This window comes from Sorex fumeus, unplaced genomic scaffold, assembly GCF_029834395.1.
Source record: "Sorex fumeus unplaced genomic scaffold, SorFum_2.1 ptg000063l, whole genome shotgun sequence".
Taxonomy (NCBI): domain Eukaryota; kingdom Metazoa; phylum Chordata; class Mammalia; order Eulipotyphla; family Soricidae; genus Sorex; species Sorex fumeus.
Window position 1 is genome coordinate 42,819,791 of NW_026606120.1, and position 27,755 is coordinate 42,847,545.

The window sequence follows — 27,755 nt, forward strand, 5'->3', positions numbered from 1 at the left end:
CTCAAGAGTTTTCGAAGACAGGTTTTTTTGTGGCTATCTTTCTCTTGGCGTTCCTTGCACAATCATGGAGGTGCTGAACCAGTCGATCGTATTCCTCGTCAATGTTGTCAACAATGGTATCTTCCCATGTTGCTGCAATAGTGCCAAAGAGCTCCCAGTTGGTGGTCGTTCTGGGAGTTCTCTTTTTAAACTTTGCAGCCCTTTCTCCCCGCTCTGTGAAGTAGAATTTTGCACGAAGGAGACGGTGGTCCGATCCCGTTTGGAATTTTGGGACAACAGCGACATCGGTCAGGCAAAACCGTCGATTGAATGTGATGTGGTCTATTTCGTTGTGGAATCGTCCACCGGGAGACTCCCATGTTCAACGTTTAGATTCAGCCATGTCAACGTTTAGAACTGTGAGTTACCATGGATGGTCTTGGTCAACATGATGAACTCAGACAGTCTCACACCCTGTTTGTTCCATTCTAGGCCATGGGTCCTGATGTGAAGTTCTTCAGCTGATCTTCTCGATCCTATCTTGGCATTAAAATCACCCACAGAATGCAGGCTGGTCCAACCCTTTTGGAAAACAGTATGGACAATTCTCAAAAAATTAGAATTTGATCTCCCATTTGACCCAGCTATAGCACTCCTGGGAATGCTATAGCTTTCCCAGAGTGCAAAAAGGTATAGTCGAAGTGACATCTGCAATTGTTTGTTCATTGCAGCACTCTTTACAATAGCCAGAATCTGGAAAAAACCTGAGTGCCCGAGAACAGATGACTGGTTAAAGAAACTTTGGTACATTTACACAATGGAGTACTATGTAGCTGTTAGAAAAGATGAAGTTATGAAATTTACATACAAGTGGTACTACATGGAAAGTATCATGTTAAGCGAAATGAGTCAGAAAGAGCGGGATAGACACAGAAAGATTGCATTCATCTGGGGAACATAAAGCAACAAAACGGGAGACTAACACCCAGGAATGGTTCAGATTAGTACCAGGAATTTTGCTCCATGACTTGAAGGCCAGCCACATGTGCTAGGTGAAGAGGAAGCTCAAATAGAGAAGAGAGCACCAAATAAAGGGTGTTGTGAAGACCCTCCCAGGGTGGGAGAGACATGCTAAAAGTAGTCTATAGACCAAACATGATTGCCACTCAATGCCTCTCTGGCAAAACACAGTACCCAAAAGAAGAGAGAGAGAACAAGGGGGAATGCCCTGCCACAGCGGCAGGGTGGGATGGGGGGGGGTGGTGGGAGGGATGCTAGGACCCGTGGTGGGGGAGGATGGGCACTGGTGGAGGGATGGGTACTTGATCATTGTATAACTGAAACCTAAGCACAAAAATTTATAAGTCTATAAATGTACTTCATGGTGTTTCACTAATAAAAAAAATGATTAAATAAAAAAAATAAAATAAAATCACCCACAATGATCTTGTAGAAGGTGTGGTCATCTTTATAGAACTTCTCCAGCTCCATGTAGAACTTCTCAATTTCTCCTTTATCATAATTAGATGTTGGTGCGTAGAAAACGAATATAGAAACAACCGGCAGTGAGCCACATCTATTCAAATGTAAACATCCGATTTGGGTTGTTAGGCATTCGAATGAATCAATGCTCATGGCCAAGTTTGTGTTGACAAGGACACCGAGGCCTCTTTTATCACATGTTCCGAGGAACAATTCTTCTCCAGTGTCAAAAACGGCATGATGAGATTGGTGCCTTCTTATCTGGGTCAGACAAATGATGTCATACTTGATCTTTCGCGCTTGTACCATCAGGTCCTCAATGGATGCATCTGATGCTAGCGTTTGTGCATTAAAAGTACAGACGATCATTTTGTATTCCTTCATTGTGGCAGCCTAGTTTGGCTTTGAGATTTTATCAGCCTCTCCTTTCTCATCCTTCTCAGTGCTGCCATGTTGGTGAAGCCTTCAGGGTCAGGTGAATGAGACCCATTGTAATTACTGGTTTTGGCATATCGAATACACAACGGATAGCTTGCCAGGCTCTGCCATGCGGGTGGAATACTCTCGGTAGCCTGCCAGTCTTTCCGAGAGGGATAGAGGCTTTTGGGACGACCTCTAATCGCCCTCATAGGTGTTACCATATTTGAACCCTATCAAATATGGTACAGCAATTCCGGAAGATGGGTATTTAGTGTCTTATGATGTGTTGCGCGGCCGCTTTGTGGCCGCACGGGTCCAAAAAGCATCCTGGAGTGTGGCAGCTGCTGGGTAGTGGAGGTAGTGTCGGTCACCGACACTACCGATGGTCCCCTTCATGCAATATGCAATACAAATGTCACACAGTGTCTATCTGTTCAGTCTCCTGGACCACTGCCATGGCAATCTTCCTCTTGCCTTCAGCCATTGAGGTGTTCAATCCAGGTATTTTTCTGCACACAATTTTTTGTAAAAATGAGATCACTCTGTCTAGTTCTTTGTCTTCTTCCATTGTTGGGAGATTCTTGGATACTCAGGAGAAACAGGAGGCCCTGAGGGTTGGCCCCATATCAACAGAAAAAACTTCGAATTTTTACTATACAACTCCTATATATTTTATTAGATTTATTCTGAAATATAGTATAACACTACTTATTTAAAACGGGCCATATATTTTTCTTTTTTAAAATCTTTACTAAAACATAATAAAAATTATCTTGCAGGTACACACAGAAAAAATATGATTCACAGATGAAAGGGAAGACAACCAAACCAAAATCTTCAATACCTGTCAGCTAATGTTGAAGCTAAAGTTTTGAGTGAGACATACTTCAGGGCTGATAGGAAAGTCAATAAGTCTTCCCTGGGACTGGAGCGATAGTACAGCAGGCAGGGCATTTGCCTTGCATACGGCTGACCCAGGTTCAATTCCCAGCATTCCATACGGTCCCCTGAGTACCACCAGGAGTAATCCCTGTGCATCGCTGGGTGTGACCCAAAAATAAAAATAAAAAAGAGTCACCCTTAAAAGAGTTCACATGTTCAATAAATGTGCATCAAATCAATAAATAAAAGAGTGATAATGAGATTGTTTGAAATTAGACTGGTTTACTAGTCTCTATCTTAAAAACAACTAACTCAAATGGGCACTGGTGGAGGGATGGGTACTGGATCATTGTATAACTGAAACACAAGCACAAAATTTTGTTAAGTCTACAACTGTACCTCATGGTGTTTCACTAATAAAAATTAAAACAAAACTAACTTACACATAGACCCTGAAAATATATTTTTCTCTAAGATTTCAAGATTAGTGCAGTGCCTTCCCTGAAATATGGGATGCAAGTGAAAGATTAGGCAAACCCTAACAGTTTCATCCAAACATGTTCATAAAAATAACAAGTGCTCTCTTACCTAGTTTCTTGTTCACATCACTTTGAGATCTTTTAGTAGATTTTTCTATTTCATCCACAAGCCTTTGGCTTTCTGACACCAGGCGTTCAGACTGGGACCTTTGGGCATTTGCCCTGTGATATTGGTCCTTGTTAGCAATAATCCACTCTGAGAGTAGAAACTTCGGTGGAGACTGTACTAGTTTGGCCATTTGAAATTTCCAAAATCCTGGTCAAATACAAACAATTTTAGATTAAAGGAAAGAAACTTGCCCTTCATTGAATATCAATTTTTATTCAAGTGTGACATATGCCCCAAGCCTGTACACCAAAAGAATACATCTATATAGGCAGCGTAGAAATAAAAAATAAGCATTATCAACATCTACTGACCTTTCTCAAGGTATCATTCTATTCTATTCCCCATCTATGTTCTCCTTCAGCATATTAACTAACCCTACTTTTCAATCTTATAGTCTTGCCATTTTTTAACTTAATATAAATGGAATCATACTGTGTGCTGTTTGTGTGAGTTCTTTTGCTTAGCACTGTACTTAAAAGAGTCATCTGTATTTTTCATATAGTTGCACAGTTTGTTCTCATTGCTATGCAGTATACCACTGCATGAGGATATCAAAGATTATTTATCTCTTCTACCCTTGGTGGCTATTTGGATAGTTTCTAGTCTAAGGCTATCATGGCAATATTATATGTAATCTTATACCAGTCCTTTAGTGAACACATACATTTATTTTTATGACTCATTATAACTGTCATGTTATAGAGTAGTATTTAGTTTTAGTAAATACTGCCAAAGAGATGAACCTATATTTTCTTTATAAAACAAATGAACAAATGTGACATCTGTAAACTGACAATCGGAAGTTGTTTCCATTCAGCCAATGGAGAAGAGGAAGGAGGAGAACGATAAAAAGAAAGAGGAGGAGGAGGAGGGGGAGGAGGAGGAGGAGGAGGAGGGGAGGAGAACAATAAGGAGAAAGAGGAAGAGGAGGAAGAGGAAAAGGAGAAGGTGGAGGAGGACGACAACGATAAAAATTATTTCAGGTGGCTCTTTTAATCTAAAGATATGAGTTGTCAATTCAAAGTCATTCTCTTCTCACCACCATCTCCTTGTATGTATGAGAGACATGCGAACACAGACAAAAAGAGAACATAAAAAAAACACAAGAAAAGGCAGCAAGAGGGCCAAAAGATAGCATAGCAGTTATAGCTCACGCAAGTCCAGCACATGGTCCCTAAGCACTGGTGGCTGATTCCCCACCACCACAACCACCACACTTTGGGGTTGGCCTGGATAACCCCTGGCACTGCGGGTCTGGAGCAGTGCCACATCCTTGGACCCTTGCATTAAACTGCTGGCCACAGACCACTTGGCTGAGAATCACTGGTGTTCAGATCTTCACCCACCAGCCTCATGAGTTTAGGAGCCCTCTCCCACAAACTGAAAAAAAAAGGGAAGGAAGGAAGGAGGAAAGGAAGGAAAGAAAGAAGGAAGGAAAATGTAGCCTGAAGAGACTGATAGCAATCACAAAACTAACCTTCCCCCACTTCATTTGCACATGTCTCTCTGACCTTGAGAACTCCCTGGCCCCACATATCTTACCGAAATCTGAACTTCTGCTTTTAAGGAACTATTATCTTTGAAGCCCTTCAAACATATAAGGGTGGAACCAGACTGAGCACCCCAAACTACCAAGCACCCTCAAATAACATGGGGTTCCCGTTTCTTCTCAGTCTTGTCCTTCTTATGATGTCTCCCAAATTTTTCTGAATATGGGGCTCCAATTTGAACCCAAGTTCTTCCTATAAAATTTTTTAGCAGGCCCTAGAAGTATCAAAATTCAGGGCTAAGTTCATAGCATTAGCTCTAAGTTTAGGGCTGGGCCAAACAGGCACAAACAAGGCTTTGACTAGGGCTGAGGGCTGCAGTTAAGAATGCTGCAAACCCTGCACTCTTTACAATAGCCAGAATCTGAAAAAAACCTGAGTGCCCTAGAACAGATGACTGGTTAAAGAAACTTTGGTACATTTACACAATGGAGTACTATGTAGCTAGTAGAAAAGACGAAGTCATGAAATTTATATACAAGTGGTACTACATGGAAAGTATTATGTTAAGCGAAATGAGTCAGAAAGAGAGGGACAGACATAGAAAGAGAGCATTCATCTGGGGAATATAAAGTGACAAAATAGGAGACTAACACCCAAGAATAGCCGAGGTAAGTACCAGGAAGTTTACTCCATGGCTTGGAGGCCAGCCGCACATTCTAGGGATAAAGGCAGCTCAGGTAGAGAAGGGAGCACCAAATAAAGGGTGTTGGGAGGATCCTCCCAGGATGGGAGAAGCATGCTGAAAGTAGACTCTAGACAAAACATCATTGCCACCCATTGCCTCTTTTGCAAACCACAACACCCAATAGGAGAGAGAGAAAAGGGAATGCCCTGCCACAGAGGCAGGGTGGGATGGGGGGGATGGGGGTGGGGGTGGGTGGGAGGGATACTGGGATCCGTGGTGGTGGGAAATGGGCACTGGTGGAGGGATGAGTATTTGATCATTGTATAATTGAAACCCAAGCACAAAAATTTGTAGTCTACAACTGTACCTCATGGTGTCTCACTAATAAAGGCCCTCCCGTTGATCATCGATTTGCTTGAGTGGGCCCAGTAACGTCTCCATTGGAGACTTTTGTTGTTACTGTGTTTGGCATATCGGTGTCTCACTAATAAAAATTAAAATAAAAAAGTAAATTAATTTAAAAAAAAGGACTGCCAGACTGGGGAAACACCTCAAAGGACTGAAGTATATATGTCACTTGTGGGAGCCTCACAATCTGTTCCCTGACACTGCATGGGTCCACAGCACCAAGCCAGGAATATTCCCAAGCATTGCTGGGTACGGGCAAATTAATAAATAGTTAATTAAAACCAAAAAAAAAACAAACAAAAAAAGAATGCTGCAAACCCTGAGAAACGATGAACAGAACTGGGAACTGAGGAGGTAACTGGAGCGAGAGGGGGAAGGAGCCGCGGGTCCACGGTGAAGGTGCAGACGCGCGGGTGGAGGCTCTGGCCTAAGTAACACACGTCCAGGGTAAGACGGTGACTTGACAGAGCTGCAAACTCCGCCTCAGTCAGAAAGCAAAGAACGAGCGGGCTGGCGATGGCGTTTACTCACCGCGGCGCCCAAAGAAAGCGCAGTATAAGCTAGGGCTGGAAGCTTCCTAACTCACATCCCGAGCGCGATACCCCGGGAGGTAAACGACGCGGTCTCCATGGCAACCCGCGCCTCGCCCGCCCGGGCCAGGGGGCGGCTCCTCCCCTGAGCGGCGCACGCGCGACGTACGGTCGCGCGCGCTGGAGAAACCGGAAGGACGGACGCCCCGCGCCTCGGAGGCGGGGACGCAGCTCACCGGCTGGGGGGCGGGCGAGCGCCGCGGGCCGAGCCCTGACCTCGGGCAGTGATGCTCTCCCTGGGGGGACCCCCGGATGGGGGGCGTTTCGAGCTGCTCGCCGCGGCGGCGGCCGGGCTCGGGGCCAGGGGAGAGGGTTCCTGAGGTGGCTGTGAGCAGGAGGGGAGGGGAGGGCGGTCCCGGGCGGCCCCCCGGGCGCTTCGGCCCTGGTGGTGGCTCACCCCGGAGCCAGGAGCACCTTGTCCTCCAGAAGGTCGGAGCTCGGGAGGTCTCCGCCGCTTGGACCTGTTCTTCATGGTCGTCGTCCCGGACAGCGCTAACATGTGAGAAATAAAAGAATCATACCCAGTGGGGAAGAAAGGTAAAGACTGAGTTTGCAGGAAGTTAAAACAAGAATGCTCAGGTCTCCCGTCCACGTATTAAGCGGATGAATCGCGCATAAAACCATCTCGGAAAACAGCCCTCAAGAGCAGGTCGCTTCCCTTCCCGAAGCGGGCCTCAAGTTTCTCGCGAGATGCTGGGAGTCTCGGGCCACAACGCGGTCATGAACATCGATACCGTGCGAGGAGCCTTGTTGCATATTCATCTCTCTCAGAAGTGGATCCTTGAAAGAGTGTGTTTTTGGTTTTTTTAAATTTTTAAATGAAATACCGTGAGAGACAATTACAGACGTACACACTTTTATGATTACGTCTAAGTCATACAGTGGAGTACCCATCCCTCCAGCAGTGTTCATTCACCACCAATGTTCCCAGCGTTGCTCTGGCCACCCCACCCCCACCCCCCACTCTGTGGAAGGCACATTCCCGTTTACTCTCTCTCTCTCCTTTTGGGTGTTATGGTTTGCATTGCAATGCAGGTAGTAAGTGGCCATCATTTTCAGTCTGTAGTCTACTTTCTGCATGCATCTGCCATCCAGAGCGAGCCTTCCAAATATCCTTTGCTTCCTGGTCCCTTCTCTATCTCAGCTGCCTTTTCCACCAGCATGTGAGACCAGCTTCTAAGCGGTGGATCCAAAGGAGTGTGTTTACCCACCCACATGGCCTTAAGCTAAGGAGAGTCCCCACCTTTCCGGTAGTAGTGCAAGGTGTGGAGCCTGTGAGAAGGGGCCTCGTAAGGACACGGACACCAGAACAAGGTGACCCGCCTCCTGGGTGGTCAGTAGAGTCACCTTCATAGGAGGATAGCATTCTGCTCAAAGGAGTGACTCTGCAGTTTCCTGGGAAAGCCTTACTTTAGAGACCAGACCCTGGGGTCAACTACCCAATTTACCGAAAATTCCTACTTTGGAATTATCGGAAATATGATAGACTTGATCAAGGTACAAGAAGTGAGCTGATGGATTATGATCATAAATCGACCATTGCATTTTGTATCAGTATAGACAATATAATACAGAGTGGGGAGAAAAAGAAACTCTCAATGAACAAGTAATGCTGGTTGAGTCAAAGTGCCACTCTTCTGCTGGTGGTGTGCTATCCACAAGACTTAAACTTGGATGTTTCTGTATTTTTTGATAAGCTTTAAATGTAGTTGTAAATATTTGAAAATCTTTTCAAAAGTAAAGCCTGGGTCACTCACAAAGCCAGCAAAGGAATGACGCCAATAGAAGAATCATGGATCATTACACACAGTTACTCAGTTTATATCTGGCAGAGGGCTGGAGCGATAGCACAGTGGGTAGGGCATTTGCCTTGCGCGCAGCCAACACGCCGACCCAAGTTTGATTCCTCCACCCCTCTCGGAGAGCTCGGCAAGCTACCTGTGACGTATTCGATATGCCAAACACAGTAACTACAAAGTCTCACAATGGAGATGTTACTGGGCCTGCTTGAGAAAATCGATGAACAAGGGGAGGGCAGTGAGTGATATCTGGCAGAAGTTTGTGTATATATATATATATATATATATATATATATATATATATATAAAGGAATGGTGGAATGAAAAGCAGATCTCCAGCACAAGACTTAGAATTTGCTAAGTTAAGCTTGTATCAAGGCTCCAAAGTGGAGATTTCCAAGCATTATACATTTATAGTTTAGTGATTTTGAGATTCTTTAGGATTAGAATAGTTTTATTTCCTGAGCCAGAGAGATAGTACTGAGGGTAAGACACTCCATGACTGGCGAGGTTTGATCCTGGCCACTGCCAACACTGATTTCCTCAGCACAGAGCCAAGAGGAGCCCTGGCACCAACCATGTGGCACAAAAACAAAAATAAAGTTCTACTTCCCAAGCTTTAGTGTTTCCAGACTTCTTAATTTTGACATATCCAGGTGAAATTATTTGGTTTTTCTTCAAATATTTTACATGTTCATTTTATATGTAAGATTTTAAAAGAAACAATATCACGACTTAAAAATGAAACAAGCATAAATTGTCTGTTGAAGAGTAACCATAAAAATAAATAAAATAGGGCTAGAGATACAGTGTAAGAGGTAAGGTCCTTGCCTTGCATGTGGCTGCAGCTCCCATAACCGTGGTTCAAATATCCAGCACCACATCTGGTTTCCCTAGCGTTGCCAGGGATCACTCCTGAGTACAGGGCCAGGAATAGCCCCTGAATATTGCCAGGTGTGGTGACAGAAAAAATAGCAAGAATAAATAAAGCAATTAATAAAATTTAATACTCACTAAAAATGATGGGCTGGAGCGATAGCACAGCGGGTAGGGCGTTTGCCTTACAAGCGGCCAACATGGCCGACCCGAGTTCGATTCCTCCGCCCCTCTCGGAGAGCCCGGCAAGCTACCGAGAGTATCTCGCACGCACGGCAGAGCCTGGCAAGCTCCCCGTGACGTATTCGATATGCCAGACACAGTAACAACAAAGTCTCCAATGGAGACGTTACTGGGCCCGCTCGAGCAAATCGACGATCAATGGGAGGGCCTTTACCTTTACCTTTACCTAAAAATGATATAATAATAACCCTAACTTTTTTTAGACCATTACATATGAAATCATTTTTCTCAAAAGAATGAACAGATAGATACTTGGTTTGTTGTTAGTTTAAACCCCTTATTTTTTTAGTTTTTGTTCAAAACCAGGAATCTCAACACATTAGTAAATAAAATGCTTTTCTGTCCCAGGAAAAAGAGAGAATCCAGAGATCTTTAGATCTCTAAGTCCTTCCTTAATCTGGTCTCACCTAACACTTTCACCCTTTTAATTAGGAAACCAAGTTGAGTTAAACTAGCTTCCTGAGTTTCTTTTATCGTGCTATATAGGTTTGTTTCCACAGCTGTCTGTGGGGAAGAGGCCTCTTGCAAACAACTCATTCTCAAGTTACTGCATTCACTTGGAGATGGAAAATTCAGGAGTTAAGGAACAGAGTACAGATCCAGGAGATTTAGTACTTGCCAAGTAGAACTTCCAGAAAGGGAGAAATATTCTCATTATACCAGGTTCGATTCCTCCGCCCCTCTTGGAGAGCCTGGCAAGCTACTGAGAGTATTCAATATGCCAAACACAGTAACAGGAAGTTTCACAATGGAGATGTTACTGGGCCCGCTCGAGCAAATCGATGAACAATGGGAGGACAGTGACAGTGACAGTGTTATAACATAATATCAATATCATTTACTGCATACCTGAAAAGCAGTAAATAGAGTTCTTGAAAAATATATCTAAGAAGCATTATAAAAACCATGTAACTCATAACCCAGAAACATAACTGTATGTTCCTGGTGATTTAACTCCACCACCACTCGAGGGCCAGTCAAATCAGAAACATAATGATGGATCAAGAAAAATATTTAGTAGCAACTCACTGGCAGGTTAGAACATGGCAAATTCATGTCCTCAGAACAACCAGTTTGTATAAACAGCCACAAGAAAGAGAAGACTACGGAAGAAAGGTGAGTCACAGAGCTGTGAGCCCCAGAATGAACAATAAACCCTCTCGTGAACTGGTACCATGAGACATATTCCATCTTATCTGCAAATCAAAGCAAAGTAAGGGTTAGACTTTGAGGGGTAGGATAAGCTAAGGATAAACTGTTCTTATCTTTAAGTTTTTTTGGTCAAGGACAGTAATCCTTGTCTAACACTTACATATCACTTCTGATCAAAAAGAAAATAGAAATCCTGTAAAATAAAAAAAATTGTAACAAAAAATTACAATTATGAATAAAATTAAATTGTAAAATGTTTTTTCCGTGGAATATATGGATTAATACATGAAATAAAAGAGATGAGTGCCAATGTCAAGAATCCCCTGAGAGCACCAAATAAAGGGTGTTTGGAGGATCCTCCCAGGATGGGAGATGCATGTTGAAAGTAGACTATGGACCAAACATGATTGCCAGAGAGAACAAAAGGGAATGCCCTGCCACAGAGGCAGGGGGAGATGGGGGAGATGGGTGTGGGAGGGATACTGGGATCCATGGTGGTGGAAAATGGGCACTGGTGGAGGGATGGGTATTTGATCATTGTATAATCGAAACCCAAGCACAAAAATTTGTAAATCTACATCTGTACCTCATGGTGTTTCACTAATTAAAAAAAAAAAAGAATCCCCTGCGATGTGGGTATGGTGCCGCCTGCAGGTCAGTCTGTACCTGTGAGGCAAGTGCATCAGCAGCCTGATGGCGCCTTCAGACTTCCAGATACCCAAAATTGCTGCTGTGCCTTTGCCCAGACCCCCAAAACTTGAGGCAAAGTTTACCAAGAAAGTAAACGGCCAAAAGATAGGTACGTGGGAGATACACCTACAAAACACCTCCGGTTCAGCTATATAATTGGAGGCATGGCCTCTCTGGTTCCTGATTGAATTACTTAATGGCCATCATCCCAGAGACTCAGAAACAAATCTCGAAACCCAACGGCTTTTGGCAGAAATGCGTCCAGACCCCACAGATAGGTTACTGTCGCTGCCCCCCCCCCCCACACACACACCGGGGGAATAGGTTTTGTGCCTTGACCTATTCCCATCCTCCAGAGGTCACTGGACAGTCAGGTTGGGACCCGCAGTGACGAGACACACAGGGCCTCACAGGATGGGGGTGGAGCCAGTCCTTTCCTCCCCACCCCAACGAGACCCCAAGTCATAGTCCACGAATGGCCTCTCTGGCTCCTGATCAAGCTGCTTAACGGCCATGATCCAAGAGACTCAGAAACAAATCTCAGAACCCAGTGGCTTTTGGCAGAAAAGCGTCTGGACCCCGCAGTAGGTTACTGTCACCAGGCCACCCTAGGGGGGAAAGGGTGTTGTTCCTCTGCCTGCTCCCCCATGGTGGCTCGGTGGCCACCATCCTCCAGAGGCCACTGAACAGTCAGGTTTGGACCCGCAGTGACGAGACACACAGGGCCTCACAGGATGGGGGTGGAGCCGGTCCTTTCCCCCCCACCCCAATGAGACCCCAAGTCATCGCCCATGAACGGCCTCTCTGGCTCCTGATCAAGCTGCTTAACAGCCATGATCCAAGAGATTCAGAAACAAATCTTGAAACCCAGTGGCTTTTAGCAGAAATACGTCCAGACCCGCAGTAGGTTACTGTCGCTGGGCCATTCCGGGGGGGAAGGGTGCTGTCCCTCTGCCTGCTCCCCCTAGGTGGCTCAGTGGCCACCATCCTCCCAAGGCCACTGGACAGTCAGGTTTGGGCCCTCAGTGACGAGACACGTGGGGCCTCATGGGATGGGGGTGGAGCCGGCCTTTTCCTCCCCGTCCCCCCCAGCTGAAGAAAACAATATTCCTAATAACCTAAATGTTGAGGGCTGGAGCAATAGAACAGCAGGTAGGGCGTTTGCCTTGCATGCAGCCAACACGGCCGACCGGAGTTCGATTCCTCCGCCCTCTTGGAGAGCCTGGCCAGCTACTGAGAGTATCGCGCCTGCACGGCAGAGCCTGGCAAGCTCCCTGTGACGTATTCGATAAGCCAAACACAGTAACAAGTCTCATAATGTTACTGGGCCCGCTCGAGCAAATCGATGAACAACGGGCAGACAGTGATACAGTGAACCTAAATGTTATTCAAGCAGGCAGTATTAAAATAAATTATGAAGTACTCATAAAGTTGGACATGTTTCAACTGAAATATATATCATTAGGAATCAGGAATCTTATGAATCTTTGATATGTACTAGCCACCAAGAATTTTTAAATGAAAGCCAATGAGATTCAGAAGAGTATTACACCTTATCACTGCTATTATAGGGGAAAATGTAAGGGTGTACACATGGATTATCTTTAGGAAGATATGTTTTTAAAGCTGGCCATAATGGTGGCCTATGAAAAGAGATCCAAACAACTGAAAGGGGATTTTACTGAATATTTTCTGCCATGGTGAGATGTACAATAACTTTTTTAAATTTCTTTTTAAAAATGTAATTGAATATATGAAAGTCGTGAAGTGTTTTATGAATGCCAAAATATTTTCACAACATCAGGTAATATTAATTCCATCTTTAACTTTCATACATTACCACCATGAGCCTTGAACTGTTCCAGCAGCATTGCCAGTGGAACGGGATCTGTATCAGCTTCCCTACCCAACCACACCTAGAGTACAGGGGTGGAGGCTTTCTCCATGTAGGGGTACTAGTAAGATGTAAACTGTTTCTAATCTTAGGTTTCATTGTGAAACAGCACTGGCAAGAAACCAGCAAGCTTTATGCTCTATGTTCGTTATACTATCTCAAGATCATTACGTGAAGATGACTATTCAGCCCCCCAAAGTCCTGAGTCTGTACCAGGGACTTATTTCACTGTTGTATGGCTCTATTAAAAATAACAATAGCTAAGAAACATGATAACGTAAGAGCTTTTCACTGGGATTTTAACCTTCTACTAATCTGCCAAATAACTGTTATGTGTTTTTAAGAAGCCCTTAGGAGATAAAGAGGATGTAAATCATATGTTTCTCCTTTGAAACACCATGTTCCTACTGCCAATAAGGACTAAGAGATCCTCTCAACCATCTTTCATGTGGTCAGAGCAAATGAACGATCCTGTAGCATTTTCCCAACGTCTACTTGAATGTAATTATTCTGGTCTAATCTAATGGTGAAATCCCCACTAGAGCATTCCTGCTAAATGCTTGTTCAGTGTTTGAACATACCAAGGGTTGGGAAACTCATCACTTCCAAAAACACCTTGGGGCTGCTGGGCTAGAAATCTTCCTGAAATTTCTATACATATGTACAAGTTTGGGCTGGAGCGATAGCACAGTGGGTAGGGCGTTTGCCTTGCACGCAGCCGACCAGGCCGACCTGGGTTCGATTCCTCCGCCCCCCTCAGAAAGCCGGGCAAGCTACCGAGAGTATCTCGCCTACATGGCAAAGCCTGGCAAGCTACCTGTGACATATTTGATATGCCAAACACAGTAACAAGTCTCACAATGCAGACATTACTGGGCCCGCTAGATTAAATCAATGAACAACGAGAGAACAGTGACAGGTACAAGTTACATCTTGGATCTTATAGAATAAGTCTTCCTTTTTCTCTGCATGAACCTTCTTTAGGTACTTTAAATTAGCTGAGCTTTATCCTCCAATAATTCTCATCTCCAGGCTTAAGTTCAAGTTCCTTCTACCCTTCATATGACAGTGTTCCCCTACTCCTCTTACTTTGTTTCAGTTTACAGATAATACAAAATTGTGGCACTACAGTGCAGAAGAGTGGTTATTTGAATAGAGTGAGTTTCATAATAGGACTTTTTAGCATAAAAATTGCCAGAACAAAAGCGTTGAATTAAAGCACAACGAATGTTATAGTGCAATAGATTAACCATGACCCTTTGCAGAGCCAGCAATGAACAGTTTAGGAGAGTGACAGGATTAGGAAGGTGGAGGTTGGATTTCTAGTCCTCTTTTATATTTAAGTGAGGGACTTATCTCTGGACCTGTTTTCCTAATTCTAAAATGAGGAGGATGCCACAAAATCCCAGAATCAAGGATTCTGCGTAGATGTTTCAGTTTTTAATATTTCATAAATATTTGGTTTTAATTTGAAGCGCTTTTTTTAGCTTTTTGGGTCACACTGGCGACGTTCAGGTGTTAATTCTGGCTCTGCACTCAGGAATCACTCCTGGCGGAGCTCAGGGGATTATATGCTATGCCAGGGACCTAACCCAGGATGGCTGTATGCTAGGCAAATGCCCTATCCTCTGTACTATCACTTAGGTCCCTAAGCTCTTTATTTTTAAAGCTGTAATAAGAATATGTACAATCAGGGATCAAGGAAATCGTGTATTGGGTAGGGAGCTTGTCTCGCATGCAGCTGATCTAGGTTTGATCTCCAGTACCCCAGATGGTTCTGGGTCCCACAGCAATGATCCAAAAGCACAGAGCCAGGAGTAAGCCCAAAGCACAGCAGGGTGTAGCCTCCAAACAAAAAATAAATTAAATTAAAATATGAAAATCAAATCCGTCATACATAATAAATGTTATGTGCCTATTTAGCTCCTGGAGTCAACCAACATTTTGTAGAACTCAAACGAAAACCAACTTTATCCTATTTTTGTATTTTGAACAGCATCTAAAATTGTCCTTAATTAAGAAAGTTTATTTAGTAAATCTTTTCAAAACTTTAAGCCTATTCATATAAAATTGCCCTGGTGAGGACATATATACCATCTTTCATCAAAGCTATGTCAGCTCAGGCCACCTGCTAGAAAACATTCTCTTGTCATAAAGCAGTACTTAGTGTGATCACAAGAATGCTGACACCAACTTTAGTGCTTATTAAGTTTAGGGTGTTATATCACATTTATAATTATGACAAGGAATGAGAGCTACTGTTAGATCTTGTACTTACATCTATTTTAAAACAAACAAAAAAGTTCTTACTCTACTATGACAATAATAGTTGGAAATGATCACTCTGGACAAGAAATGAGTACTGAAAGTAGGCAAAGGGATATATATGATACCCTTTCAGTATATGTATTACAAACCATAATTCCCAAAAGGAGAGGGGGAGAGGGAGTGGGAAAGAGAGAGAGAGAGAGAGAGAGAGAGAGAGAGAGAGAGAGAGGTGCCTGCCATAGAGGTGGGGGAGGGGTGCGGGAGAGAAACTTTACATTCGTGGTGGAAAATGCACACTGCTGAAGGGATGAGTGTTGGAATATTGTATGACTGAAACCCAATCATGAGCAACTTCCAATTTTTAAAAATTAATTTTTTAATAAAAGTCCTCACTAACTTCTCTTATAAGCTTTAGGATTCATTTTGACTCAAGAATACACTGAGTTTACAAGTCTTGTAAATGAGTAAATATCATTTGTCACTATTCTTTCCCACGTAGTTGTTTCTTTTTATTGCTTTATTTAAATACCATGGTTCACAAAGTTGTTCATAATACAGTTGTGTGGGGCATTCAATGTTCCAACACGAATCCCACCACCGCTATGACCTTCCCTCCACCATTGTCCCCAATTTCCTACTCATGCCCAAGCCTGCCTCTCTGCAGGCACAAAGTGATCTGTTTCGTATTGCTTATTACCACTAAGTGGCTCTGCTTTGTAAAAGAAAGTTTGTGAAAACTGCTATATCTCACAGTGGGGTCATCAAGTCACTGTCTGAGGGCTCACTAAGCTGTCTGCTGCTAATTGAGCCTTCTGCTACTATTTCTGTTTATTGGACCTAGTTGGCTTCTATGCTACTTTCCTAATCTACTTTAGTGGGCTCCTGCTGAGCTGTTAGTATTGTGGAATTTGGGGGTGTTGTGTAGCAGGAACTCCAGGATCTGTAGAACTGGGCCGATGAGTTTGCATGGCAGCAATGTGGGATGTGAGTGTGCTTACTGGTGCTTCTGAAAGTGGGGTAGGGGAGGCTGCCTGCCCTGAATCTGAGAAGACCCCAGAGTTTTCAGCCCCCAAAACTATGCACCTTGAATTTTTGTCGATTTGGAATCTCTGCAGAGATTAGTCGTGAAGCAGTGTTGTTGGGCTGTTGGCATGGAGGCAGTCTGGGGTGTGGGTGTGGCTGCTTGCGCTTTGGCAGGGCAGAGATTTGGCCCACCCCCACCTCCCCGAAGGGTGCCCCAGAGTTTTCAGATGACCCGTGTACCCGTGAATTTTAGCGGCTTGGCTTGCGTCTCTTCTAAGTGGTGAATCTGTGAAACTGAGCCAATGAGTTTACATGGCGGTGGCTGTGGGATGTCCATTTGTCACTATCTGCAGGATTTTGGCATTATTTAATAAATATTTTTATATTTTTATTTATTTAAAGTAATATATACTAAAGTTATTACAGTACAAACAAATCTAAGCTCTACCTCTTATTAGCTCAGTCATATTGGGCAATTACTTAGGCATTAATATTAAACTGTTCCTCAATTTCTTTTTTTAATTTTTTTTTTATAATTTATTTATTTATTGAATCACTGTGGGAAAAGTTACAGAGCTTTCGGGTTTAGGTCTCAGTCATGTAGATACCAAACACATTTCCCTTTACCAATACTCATTTTTAACCCCGAACCCCAATAGACCCCCCACCTCCCACCCCTCCCAATTCTTTGTGAGGCAGATGAGTTCTAGTTAATACTCTATCTACTTTGACTAGATAGATTATTTCGATAGAAGATGCACAATTATTGTTTAGAGTTTACGACCCACCCCCCCCCCCCCAATCAGACATGCTGAAACAGCGTTGTGAAATGATTTGCTTTCTACAACTTGGTTTAAGAATAAAATGATATCGCGCGGCCGCAATAGCGGCCGCGCGGTTTTGAATTTCTGCTATTTTACTTATTGACCCTGGAAGAATTTCTATTAAAAGTTAGCTAGTTAAGAGATTGGTTTCTGTGCCCTGGAGTCGTGGCCGTGCCGGAGAGCCGCTCGTGGGGGGCAGCTGGCGACCTCGGTGGGGCGTGGGGGACGGCCCACAAAGCCCCCCTTCCCATGAGGTCCCCGCCGCTCCCCCGAGCCCGGCTCAAACCCGCTTTCCACCTCTTTTTTTAATTTTTTAAAAGATTTTTTAATTGACTTTAATACTCTATAAATTACATCTTAAAACTCTACCCAAGTTAATGCAAATTAGGTAATCAATGGCATGCTGGAAGCTGCCAACCTCACTACTAATCATTTTTATAAGTATTGACAAATAATAAATAGACCAGACTTCTCTAAAGTGAATAAATTAACTGTTTTATAGACTATATTTTATTGTTTATGGGCTAAACTCACTGTGCTCTGCACTCAGAATCATTCCTGCCACAGACTGAACCCCGACCAGCTGTGTGCAAAGCAAGCGCCCTACCCGCTATACTACTCTTCTGGCCCCTATATGCATATATATTAAATGATAATCAACAAAAATTCCGCTACATAAGGATTTTCACCAAAAAAAAAGCAAAATACAGAGCCCTGCAAAGCTTAAGGAATGCCCATGATCTCCGTAGGGTCTGGACTGCACTGTCCCTGGGGTGCTGTTCCCACAGTGACCCCCCTGCACCATTTGCAGTTGTCACTATCTGGCAGCAGTGGGACTGTCCAGACCATTTCTGTGAAGTCCACTTGACTTCAGCTCCTGCTGCCCCTCTCCTGTCTCTTCAGCAGACTGGACTGAGGGTGTGGCCGGGAGTGAGTCATTTCCGAGGGACTATTACCCAGTAGCATTGCCTGCTTTTGTTCCAAAGCCAGTTGCTTATTTCTCTCAGTTCTTCATTGCTACTCATCTGTTAGACTTCCACTTAACTCTGTAGAAAACTTCTCACTTTCAGATGAGTTTGTAAAACAGGGATCCAATTCAGTAGTCATCAGCTTTGCTGTCCCTGTCCCTCGCTGATGTCCTGCATTGCCTTGCAGTTCAGTTACTCCTCATTGACATTATTTTCATTTTCTCCTTCTACCTCATTATTGCTAATGAAATCTTTATGTACATTAGGCAGATCAAGTTTAATTCATTTCAAATATGTCTAAACTTCCTTTTTACTTCCCAGATATTCAACTCTGTCAATAAAATCCTCAAATAGGAGTTAGGGAACAGCTGATGTTCCCAGTGCTCAATGTGTTTAATCAGGGCCCTCAAGACCTTTCCCTCTGAATTTTGCCTTTTCATATTCATGTCTTAATGCTGGAATCCCTCTCTCAGCAACCAACCTTTATCAGGTTTGGCTCCTTCACCATCACGCTCTGTAGAGGCTGAAGAAAAGAGGAAAAGTCTCATCTTCTCATCTTCTATCTGTTCATTATCTGGCACTTCAATCAAGTCATTCTCCTGCAGTTCCAGCATCTTTTCTTCTGGGTAAGCACAGTGGCCGACAGACACAGCAGGTCCAGGAAAGATGCACTGCTCTCGAGACTCTCTCTTTTTTAAATTTTTGAATCACAACCAGCAGAGCCCAGGAACCATTCCTGGAAGTATCCAAGACCACGTGGTGCAAGGGGTTAAATCCAGGCTTTCTACATGCAAAGCTCTTTTGAGTTGTCGTTGCAGCCCTTTACCTCAATCTCTTTCTTTCCATTTTTGTTTTGTTTTGTTTGGGGGCCACACCTCCTGTGCTCAGGACTTACTCCTAGTTCTGTCTCCTGGATCACTCCTGGCAGGGTTCGAGGACCATAATGCCGAGGATTGAACCCAGGTCACTCTACCCGTGATACTCTCTCCACCTCTGCTCAATTTCTTTATCAGTAAAGCAGAATAATAAAAGTAATAAATTAAAGTTTAGGTGGGGCTGAGATGGCCATAGGGAAAGCTTACATTTATTACACTCATTATCACAAAAAAATCTACACCAAAATTTGATGTCATCTATACAGAAGCCAATGGGAGACCCAAACAGAGTTTCCAAGAGAAGAGAGCAGACCAAGAGGCATTCTCATAAAGAAAGAAACCACCATAGGACAATGTGATAAAATATGGAAAATAGTTCTAAGATACAGACCTTCACCTGGAGAGTAAAAAGGAGTGGTTTGGCTAAACATCTGCTACCACAATTCTATGATCCTATACTTACTTATAATAGGGTATAAACTGGGCTCAGAGTTTCTCTCAGGCACTGTCTTGGTAGCTTCTCACAATTTTGCTGATAGCAGCACTAGCAAACATCATATTGGAATCCAGAGTTTACTTACTAATTAAATTCTGAGAGAAAATTCTTGAGAAGAGCTCAACCCACCCCTAAAAAATAACTGGGTTGGCTGGGAGTAAAGAGACAATTATCAAGAGAGAGTTTAGTTCTGACACTTATACAGAACTACCAGTCCCCACTTGACTGCTAGGAAACAAGGCATTTCTCAGGCATCTAGTAAAGACACAGTACTCCCAGAACATAACTAGCCTTCAAGAGAGCCCCACTGTCTGTGATACCCCATTACTGGTTCACAGCCAGTCAGACTCAGTTCTCTGTTAATCCTCGAGTGTGTGTTCCATTAACAGCTGAATATGAAGCATTGACCTTGTAGACTCACTCTAGCATGGGTTCCCAGAGATAACCCACAAATTCCCCAGTTGCTACACAGGCTCACTCAAATTCAACGCCACAGACAGTACTAGACAATCAAGCCTTGGAGTGGACCCCCGCCCCCACCCAGTTGCCACACAGAACCATTCAACTTGGATGGCACAGTTGGTGCCAGGCATTCACATTGCAAAACCCTGGCTCAGACCTATTCATCAATCAAGCCCTTGTGGAGCACCAGACATATTGAAGATAGAGGAATTCATCTACATGGGTGGATTAATATTTAAAAAAAGCCTAGGAGAACACCCACCTAAAACAACAGAGTTAAGAAAGCTACCGAGGGGCTGGAGCGATAGCACAGCGGGTAGGGCATTTGCCTTGCAGGCGGCCGACCCGGGTTCGATTCCCAGCATCCTATATGGACCCTGAACACTGCCGGGAATAATTCCTGAGTGCAGAGCCAGGAGTAATCCCTGTGCATTGCCAGGTGTGACCCAAAAAGAAAAAAAAAACATGCAAACCTGCTTTCCAAGCCCATGTGCTGTCTGTGCCCATGTGTTGCTGCAAAGTGCATGTATTACCTGAGTACATGCATCACCCACATCACCCCTCTTGAGATGTGCACTTCTGTACCTTCATACTTTAATGCTGGGGTGTGTACTGGGGCTCCCTCTCCACTCTAGATAAGACCTTGTTCTCTCTTGAGCATGTTACTCTCTCCCTCCCTTTCCCTTTCCCTTTCCCTCTCCTCCTCCCTCTCCCTCTTTCTCTCCCCCACCGTTCCTCCACCCCTTCCTCAAATCTTCCAAACAAAATGTTATGCTTCAAAAGTAAAAAAAAGAAAAAGAGAAAGCTATCTGAAGAATATCTGAAAGCAAAGTCCTAATGATGTTCGCTGAAATGAGATCTATGTAAGAGACTTGAAAAACAATAATGTGTAAGATAAAGTATGAGAAATGTGCAAAGAGAAATCACAGAATTAAAGAAAACAGAAGCAACAATCCAACTGAAGTAACCCATATGAGAAATTTAGACGTGCAGGGGCCAGAGCAATAGTGTAACATAGTCACTATTGCTGAGTGCAGAGCCAGGTAATAATGTAACATATTCACTTGCCCTGAAACCAACCTACCTGGGTTTGATCTCCAGCACTCCATACGGTCCCCTGAGCCCACTATGAGTAATCCCTGAGTTTAGCACCGGGAACTGGCCCTGAGCACAGTCGAGTGTGACCTCTCCCCCCAAAAAGAGAGGCTGAAGAGATAGTACAGCAGGTAGGGCTCTTGCCTTGCAAGCGGCTGACCTGGGTCCACCCCCCAGCATCCCATATGGTTTCCTAATAACTGTCAGGAGTAATACCTGAGTTCAGAGTCAGGAGTAACCCCTGAGCTCTGCTGGGTGTGACCTTCACAAAAAAAAAGTAAAAGTAAAGTAAAGGCCCTCCCGTTGATCATCGATTTGCTCGAGCGGGCCCAGTAACATCTCCATTGGAGACTTTGTTGTTACTGTGTCTGGCATATCGAATACGTCACGGGGAGCTTGCCAGGCCCTGCCGTGCGGGCGAGATACTCTCGGTAGCTTGCCGGGCTCTCCGAGAGGGGCGGAGGAATCGAACTCGGGTCGGCCATGTTGGCTGCGTGCAAGGCAAACGCCCTACCGCTGTGCTATCGCTCCAGCCCTTCACAAAAAAAAAAAAAAGAATGAAAAATAAAATTTTAGATGTGTAAATTTCTTTACTTTCTGGGGTTTCTGCCTTCTCTCTCCTCTCTCATTCCTTGCTGAAATGATTTTTCTTAAAAAGAATGCAGAGAGGGCTGGAGAGATAGCACAGCGGGTAGGGCGTTTGCCTTGCATGCAGCAGACCCAGGTTCAATTCCCAGCACCCCATATGTTCCCCTGAGCACCACCAGGAGTAACCCCTGTGCATCACCAGGTGTGACCCAAAAAGAAAAAAAAAGAATGCAGAGAGCCAGACCTATAGTATAGCAGATAGGGTGTCTGCCTTACAGGTGACTGGTCTGGGTTGGACCCCCAGTATTCCATACAGTCTCTACAGTCTCCCATGCACCTCCAGGAGAGATCCCTGAGCTCAGAGTCAGGAGTGAGCTCTGAACACAGCTGGGTGTGGCCAAAATTTTTTTTCAAAAATTCTTTTAGAAGAATACAGAAATTGAACTAAGGAAAATAAAAAAGGAAGATTCAACAGAAGAATAGAGTAAGTTGAAGATCAGTATGTGAGCTCAAAGTTTAGGAGTAGAAACCATGAAAAAAGATCAACAAAAAGAAATAATTAAATACAATAAAGATAATATGGCAAGATATATGATTCAGAGACAGAGCACTTACCTTACTAGGATGAGGATCTGGGTTCAATCTCCCACAGTCCAAAAAATTAAAATAAAGATAATAAATCAACTTGATAAGGCAGCATTAAGAGGAACAACATGGGGGTTCCACAAGGTTGAAGGTGGAGAGAGAAAGAGAGAGAGAGAAACAATTCTTTTTTTTTTTAATTTTTATTAGTGAAACACCATGAGGTACAGTTGTAAGCGCACAGAAATTTGTAAGCCTACAAGAGAGTAACAATTCTTGATTAGGAAAAAAAATCTGAGAACATCCCTCAAACTAGAATGAATTTATACACATTATACACACATATCCAGAAAGTTTCATTCACTGGCCATGATACAGAGACTCATAAATAAATCTCAAAAGAGATCAATAAGTTACAGAGCTTCTTCTGGACCTTGTGTAAGGCTAAGTTGTCCAGGGAACCCTGGGGGGGGTGGGGGTTGAGGCCAGCACTCATCTAAACAGAGCACTGGCAGCCGAAAACCTCTACACTTCACAATCGCTGCCATGCTCCTGGCCAGACTCCACTGCTCTGGACAAACCTCATTCTGAAACCAATCTGTTGGAAACCTCAGGTGTGCAGGGTTTGTGACTGAAATCTACAGGCCTTCATGGAGTCAGGAATGAGCTACCTCCTCCTATCTCCCTGTACTTCCAGAAGTCCCAGCAGTCACGCACATGCCCGAAAGCTGCCTCTCAGCTGTATCATCAGTTAAAATTTTAACTTCAGCTGTATCATCTCGTGAAAAATTTTGGACTTCTGAAGCAACATCTCAAGCTTAACAACACTGATAAACCAGGAGTAGCACACCAGATTGGATGAGATATAATATAAAAGGCAACCAATCTCGATTAACAAAATATAAAAACAGAAGGCTTAACCTGTAACAACATTTTAGTAATCTCTTAAATAAGGGCTTAATGGCTCCATGGGGAGGTGCAGCAATCATCACTAACTTTCTTTTAAGGGAACATTTTTTATCATTCTTTCAGCAAATTATTCATAACAAGCTGTCACTGTCACTGTCCTCCCATTGTTCATCGATTTGCTCGAGCGGGCCCAGTAACGTCTCCATTGGAGACTTTGTTGTTACTGTGTTTGGCATATCGAATACGTCACAGGAAGCTTGCCAGGCTCTGTCGTGTGGGCGAGATACTCTCGGTAGCTTGCCGGGCTCTCCGAGAGGGGCGGAGGAATCGAACTCAGGTTGGCCATGTTGGCTGCGTGCAAGGCAAACGCCCTACCGCTGTGCTATTGCTCCAGCCCATTCATAACAAGCAATATAAAAAATTATTGAGGGACTGTTATGGGGGTAGGCTTAAGGGGTGGTTGGGAAAATTCAAAATAATGATGGTGGGAAGGTGCAATGGTGGCAGGATTGGTGCTGGAATATTGACTGTAACAAATCATCATGAACAACTTTTTTATTAGAATAAAAATAATTCTTTAAAAAAGAAAACTCTAAGATTCCAAACAATGTAAATTCAAACAGACTCACACCAAGACACATTATAATTAAAATGTTTAAATCAGTGCTAAAAAGAGAATCACACAGGAAGCAAGAGAAATGCAAAGACTCATATATAAAGGAACTCCACAAAATCATCAGCAGACTATTGGAAGAATTCTACAGGCCAAGAAGTAATGGCAAGAGGAATACAAAGTACTGAATGGAAAAGATCTCCAACCAAGAATATTCTACCCATTTGGATATCACTCAGACTTGCAGGAATAATTTGCAGGAGTATTTTGAACTAGCAGTTAAATGGAAGGATTTATTTGACTTCAATTTAAAATAGACTATAAGCTTAGAACCCTAGATATAAACCTATTAACTTCAAAACAAAAAATACTTAGAGAAGGCAAGTATCACCTGGTTACTACACAAAATACAGATAATAAAGTAAAGGAAGAGAATAAGAGAAATCCAAAACAATAAATTGCAATAGCACTCTGAATCCACATAAAATATGGCAATCCAGGGGCCAGAAAGTACAGCGAATAAGGTGCCTACCTTTCTCATAGCTGGCCTGTGTTTGATCCCTGGCATACCATAGGGTCTTCTGAGCACCACCAGGAGTGATCCTAGTGTGCAGAGGCAATAGTAATCCCTGAGCATCATTGGGCATGACCATCCCTAAAAACCAAAAAGAAATGACAATGCATTCTCTTATAACAATAATTTTACTAAAGGTCAATGGCTTGAACTTACCAATTCAAGGTGCAGTGTAGCAGAATGAAACAAAAGCCAAAATCCAGCCTTCTTCTATGTATAGGGTACTCATTTTGCTCTTCAATGATAAACACAGGCTGAAAGTAAAATGCTGTAAAACCATTTAGGCAAATGGTAAATCTAAAAGATTGGAGATAATCTTATCTATATCAGATAAGACATACTTCAGACTTAAAAGAGACAAGGACAGACATTTTATACATTTTTTACAAGATCAGTGTATGAGGACAACACGCATTAACATGCAAGCACTAAACAAAGAATAATCAACACATATCAATCAGGCAACTATTGATAGACCTGCAGAGACATTTACAATGGAACAATTAGAGCAGGTGAGCCAGCAAAAGCAGTACACAGAGTCAAGTTCATATATGTTTATATGAGAAAACGTAACAACAGCAGAAGCTCTGAAGTCACACCTAAAGGAACTAGAAAATAAGAACAAACGGAACCTGAAGTCAGTAGGAGGACGGCACTAACAAAAGTTAGCGCAGAATTAAGTGAATTAAAACTCCAAAAGATCAATGAAACTAAGAACTGGTTCTTCAAACAAACAACAACAGCAACAAAAAAATGAACATTCTTTTAGCAAGGCTCACCAAAGACAGAGAGATAAAAACCCTGATAAGAGAGAGACATTGACAGCAACAGAGTAGGAGCAGGAAAACGGTGGATAAAACATAAAACAGGAAAGGGGAAAAGTCTAACAGAACCGTAGAATTACAGATGATCATAAGAGTCTGTAACAAACAGCATTCTGCCACTAAGTTGGAAAATACAGAGCAAATGGATAAACTGTTAAAAATCTTACAACCACCCTGGACTAAATCACGAGAAAAACAAAAAACCTGACAAACCAATTACAAGCAAGAAAATTAAAACAGGAAATTAAAAGCCTCCCCAGGGACAGGGAGATAGCTGAGAGCTCAGGGGCATGTGACTTGCATGCACAGATGAGAATTCAGTCTGCAACTGCAACTGTGTGGCCCATAAACCCTGTGGCCCTCAGCACTGTCATCACTGGTTCTGGTCATTGGACTGCCAGGCCCACAACTCGGGGTGAGTCAGTAGGAGACTTTGTCCTTGTTTTAAAAGAAAGTAAAACCATATTCATTCGACCTAAAACTCAACATGTGGGACCTCAGTTGTGTTGCCCGTGTGTCCAGGAAGTACGCACTTGTCCCCAGAACTGAACAGGGTGGAGATATAGAACAGAGGGTGAACACTGGCCTTGCCACAACCGACCCTGGTTTGATTCCCGGGCACAGAGCCAGGAGTAAGCCCTGAGGGCTGCTGAGCCCAAACAAACCACAAAACCATCACTTCAACTCGCCCCTACAAGTTCAGAAAAGTGGAAGATCAAAAGGGGAAGTGCCACCGAAGGTCCTAACCTACATCTTCAAGTTGTTCCTCTTCTGTTTCTTTCTCTACTTTTATTGGTTTTGGGGTCACACCCAGTAGTGGCCTAACTCCTGATTCTGTGCTCAGGGGCCATTCTTGGTGATGCTCGGGGACTGTATCTGGTACCAGGGATCAAACAGGGGGTAGCTGTGTGCAAGGCATTTCTTACACCTATTCCTTCTCTCCAGCCCGCGCTTCTATTTCCACTAGCAGAGTAAAACTGTCCCCTGATTTCCTGGCTGCCCAGTCTTGGGTGAGGCCCTAGCAAGACTAGAAAATCAATTTTGAAATTAAGTTGAATCTTTATAGCTCACCAGTAAAGTTTCTTTGAACCACTTCCAAATATTTCCAAGAGGAGAGCATTTTTGACAACCCAAAACAAAATTCTTTCTGTAATCCCAGTGTATCCATGATCAGCCCTCCAAGACCCACCCCACCCCACACTTCCCAGGCTCTGCTTGGCAGTAGGAAAGCAGTCCAGAGCTCAGGATTTACAGGCGCAAGATCCCACATCACAGTTCACCACACATTCATACTTCCTTGTTTAATACTGATATCTGATTATTGCAGGTAATCAAAATGACATTGAAAAGGCTGGAGCAACACTGCCACAAGTAGGGCACTTACCTGCATGCAGCTGACCCAGGTGTAATCCCCAGCACCACTACTGTTCCTTAAGCACAAAGCCAGGAATAAGTTCTGAGCACTGCTGGGTGTGGCCCCCCAATAAGCAAGCAAACAAGCAAAAAGAACATTAAAGCTTATTTTTTGGTTATATTTATTTATTGAATCACTGAGAGAAAAGTTACAAAGCTTTCAGGTTTAAGTCTTGGCCATACAATGATCAAACACCTCTCCCTTCACCAGTACTTATTTTTCACCACCAAGAACCCCAGTATACCCCCCTCCCACCCCTCCCAATGCCTGTGAGGCAGATGATTTCTATTTAACTCTCTATCTATTTTGTTAAAGCTTATTTTTAATTGCCCAGGAATTTAAGAGACATTTAAATGTTCTTCTCTTTCCATTCATTCCTCTTCACAGAACCAGAGGGAGACAGTCACCCTGTGAGGGCTGGAGTGATAAAACAGTAGATCTGGCATTTGCCTTGGATGCAGCCAAGCTGGGTTCAATCCATCCCGGCATCCCATATGGTCCCCTGATTACCACCAGAAGTAAGACCTGAGTGCAGAACCAAGAATAACCCCTGTGCTGGGTGTACCCCCCAACCTTTTTTTTTTTGGCAAAAAAAAAGTAACTTTGTCCACGAATCTGCATGCACATAATTGTGATCCTCAGCCCTACCAAAAAGGCTTTGTTCGCTTTCCTCTAAAAAAAAACTCAGGAAATGGGTCAGGGATGCGGCTCGAGTGATAAAGCCTTTACCTTGCGTATGCGAGATCCTGGGTTCAATTTCCAGCACCCTATGGGCTGAGTATAAACCCCAGAAATTAATTAACTAATTAATTGTTTTAAATCTCAGAAAAGGGCTTTTCCGTCACTCCGTTTCATGATAAGTTCTGATGTTTTAATTTTTAATTTTTTTATATTTTTGCTTTTTGGGTCACACCCAGCAGTACACAGGGGTTACTCCTGGCTCATGAACTCAGGAATCACTCCTGGCGGTGCTCAGGGGACCATATGGGATGCTGGGAATCA

General features: G+C 43.4%; 1 protein-coding gene and 1 pseudogene across 3 annotated transcripts in view; both read right to left on the reverse strand.

Moving 5' to 3' along the window:
• TEKT1 (tektin 1) overlaps positions 1–6,578 on the reverse strand; it is a 42,169-nt gene extending 35,591 nt beyond the window's left edge. For all 3 annotated transcript variants that reach the window (XM_056127878.1, XM_056127879.1, XM_056127877.1), the window contains exons 1-2: positions 6,526–6,578; positions 3,352–3,558 (exon numbers count right to left, since the gene is read on the reverse strand). In XM_056127878.1, the coding sequence (XP_055983853.1) occupies positions 3,352–3,541 (190 nt within the window). In that variant the 5' untranslated portion in view covers positions 3,542–3,558; positions 6,526–6,578. The remainder of the gene's footprint in view (positions 1–3,351; positions 3,559–6,525) is intronic.
• Positions 6,579–18,170: 11,592 nt separating this feature from the next.
• LOC130035004 (TIMELESS-interacting protein-like) lies at positions 18,171–18,935 on the reverse strand (annotated as a pseudogene).
• Between the last annotated feature and the right edge of the window lie 8,820 nt (positions 18,936–27,755).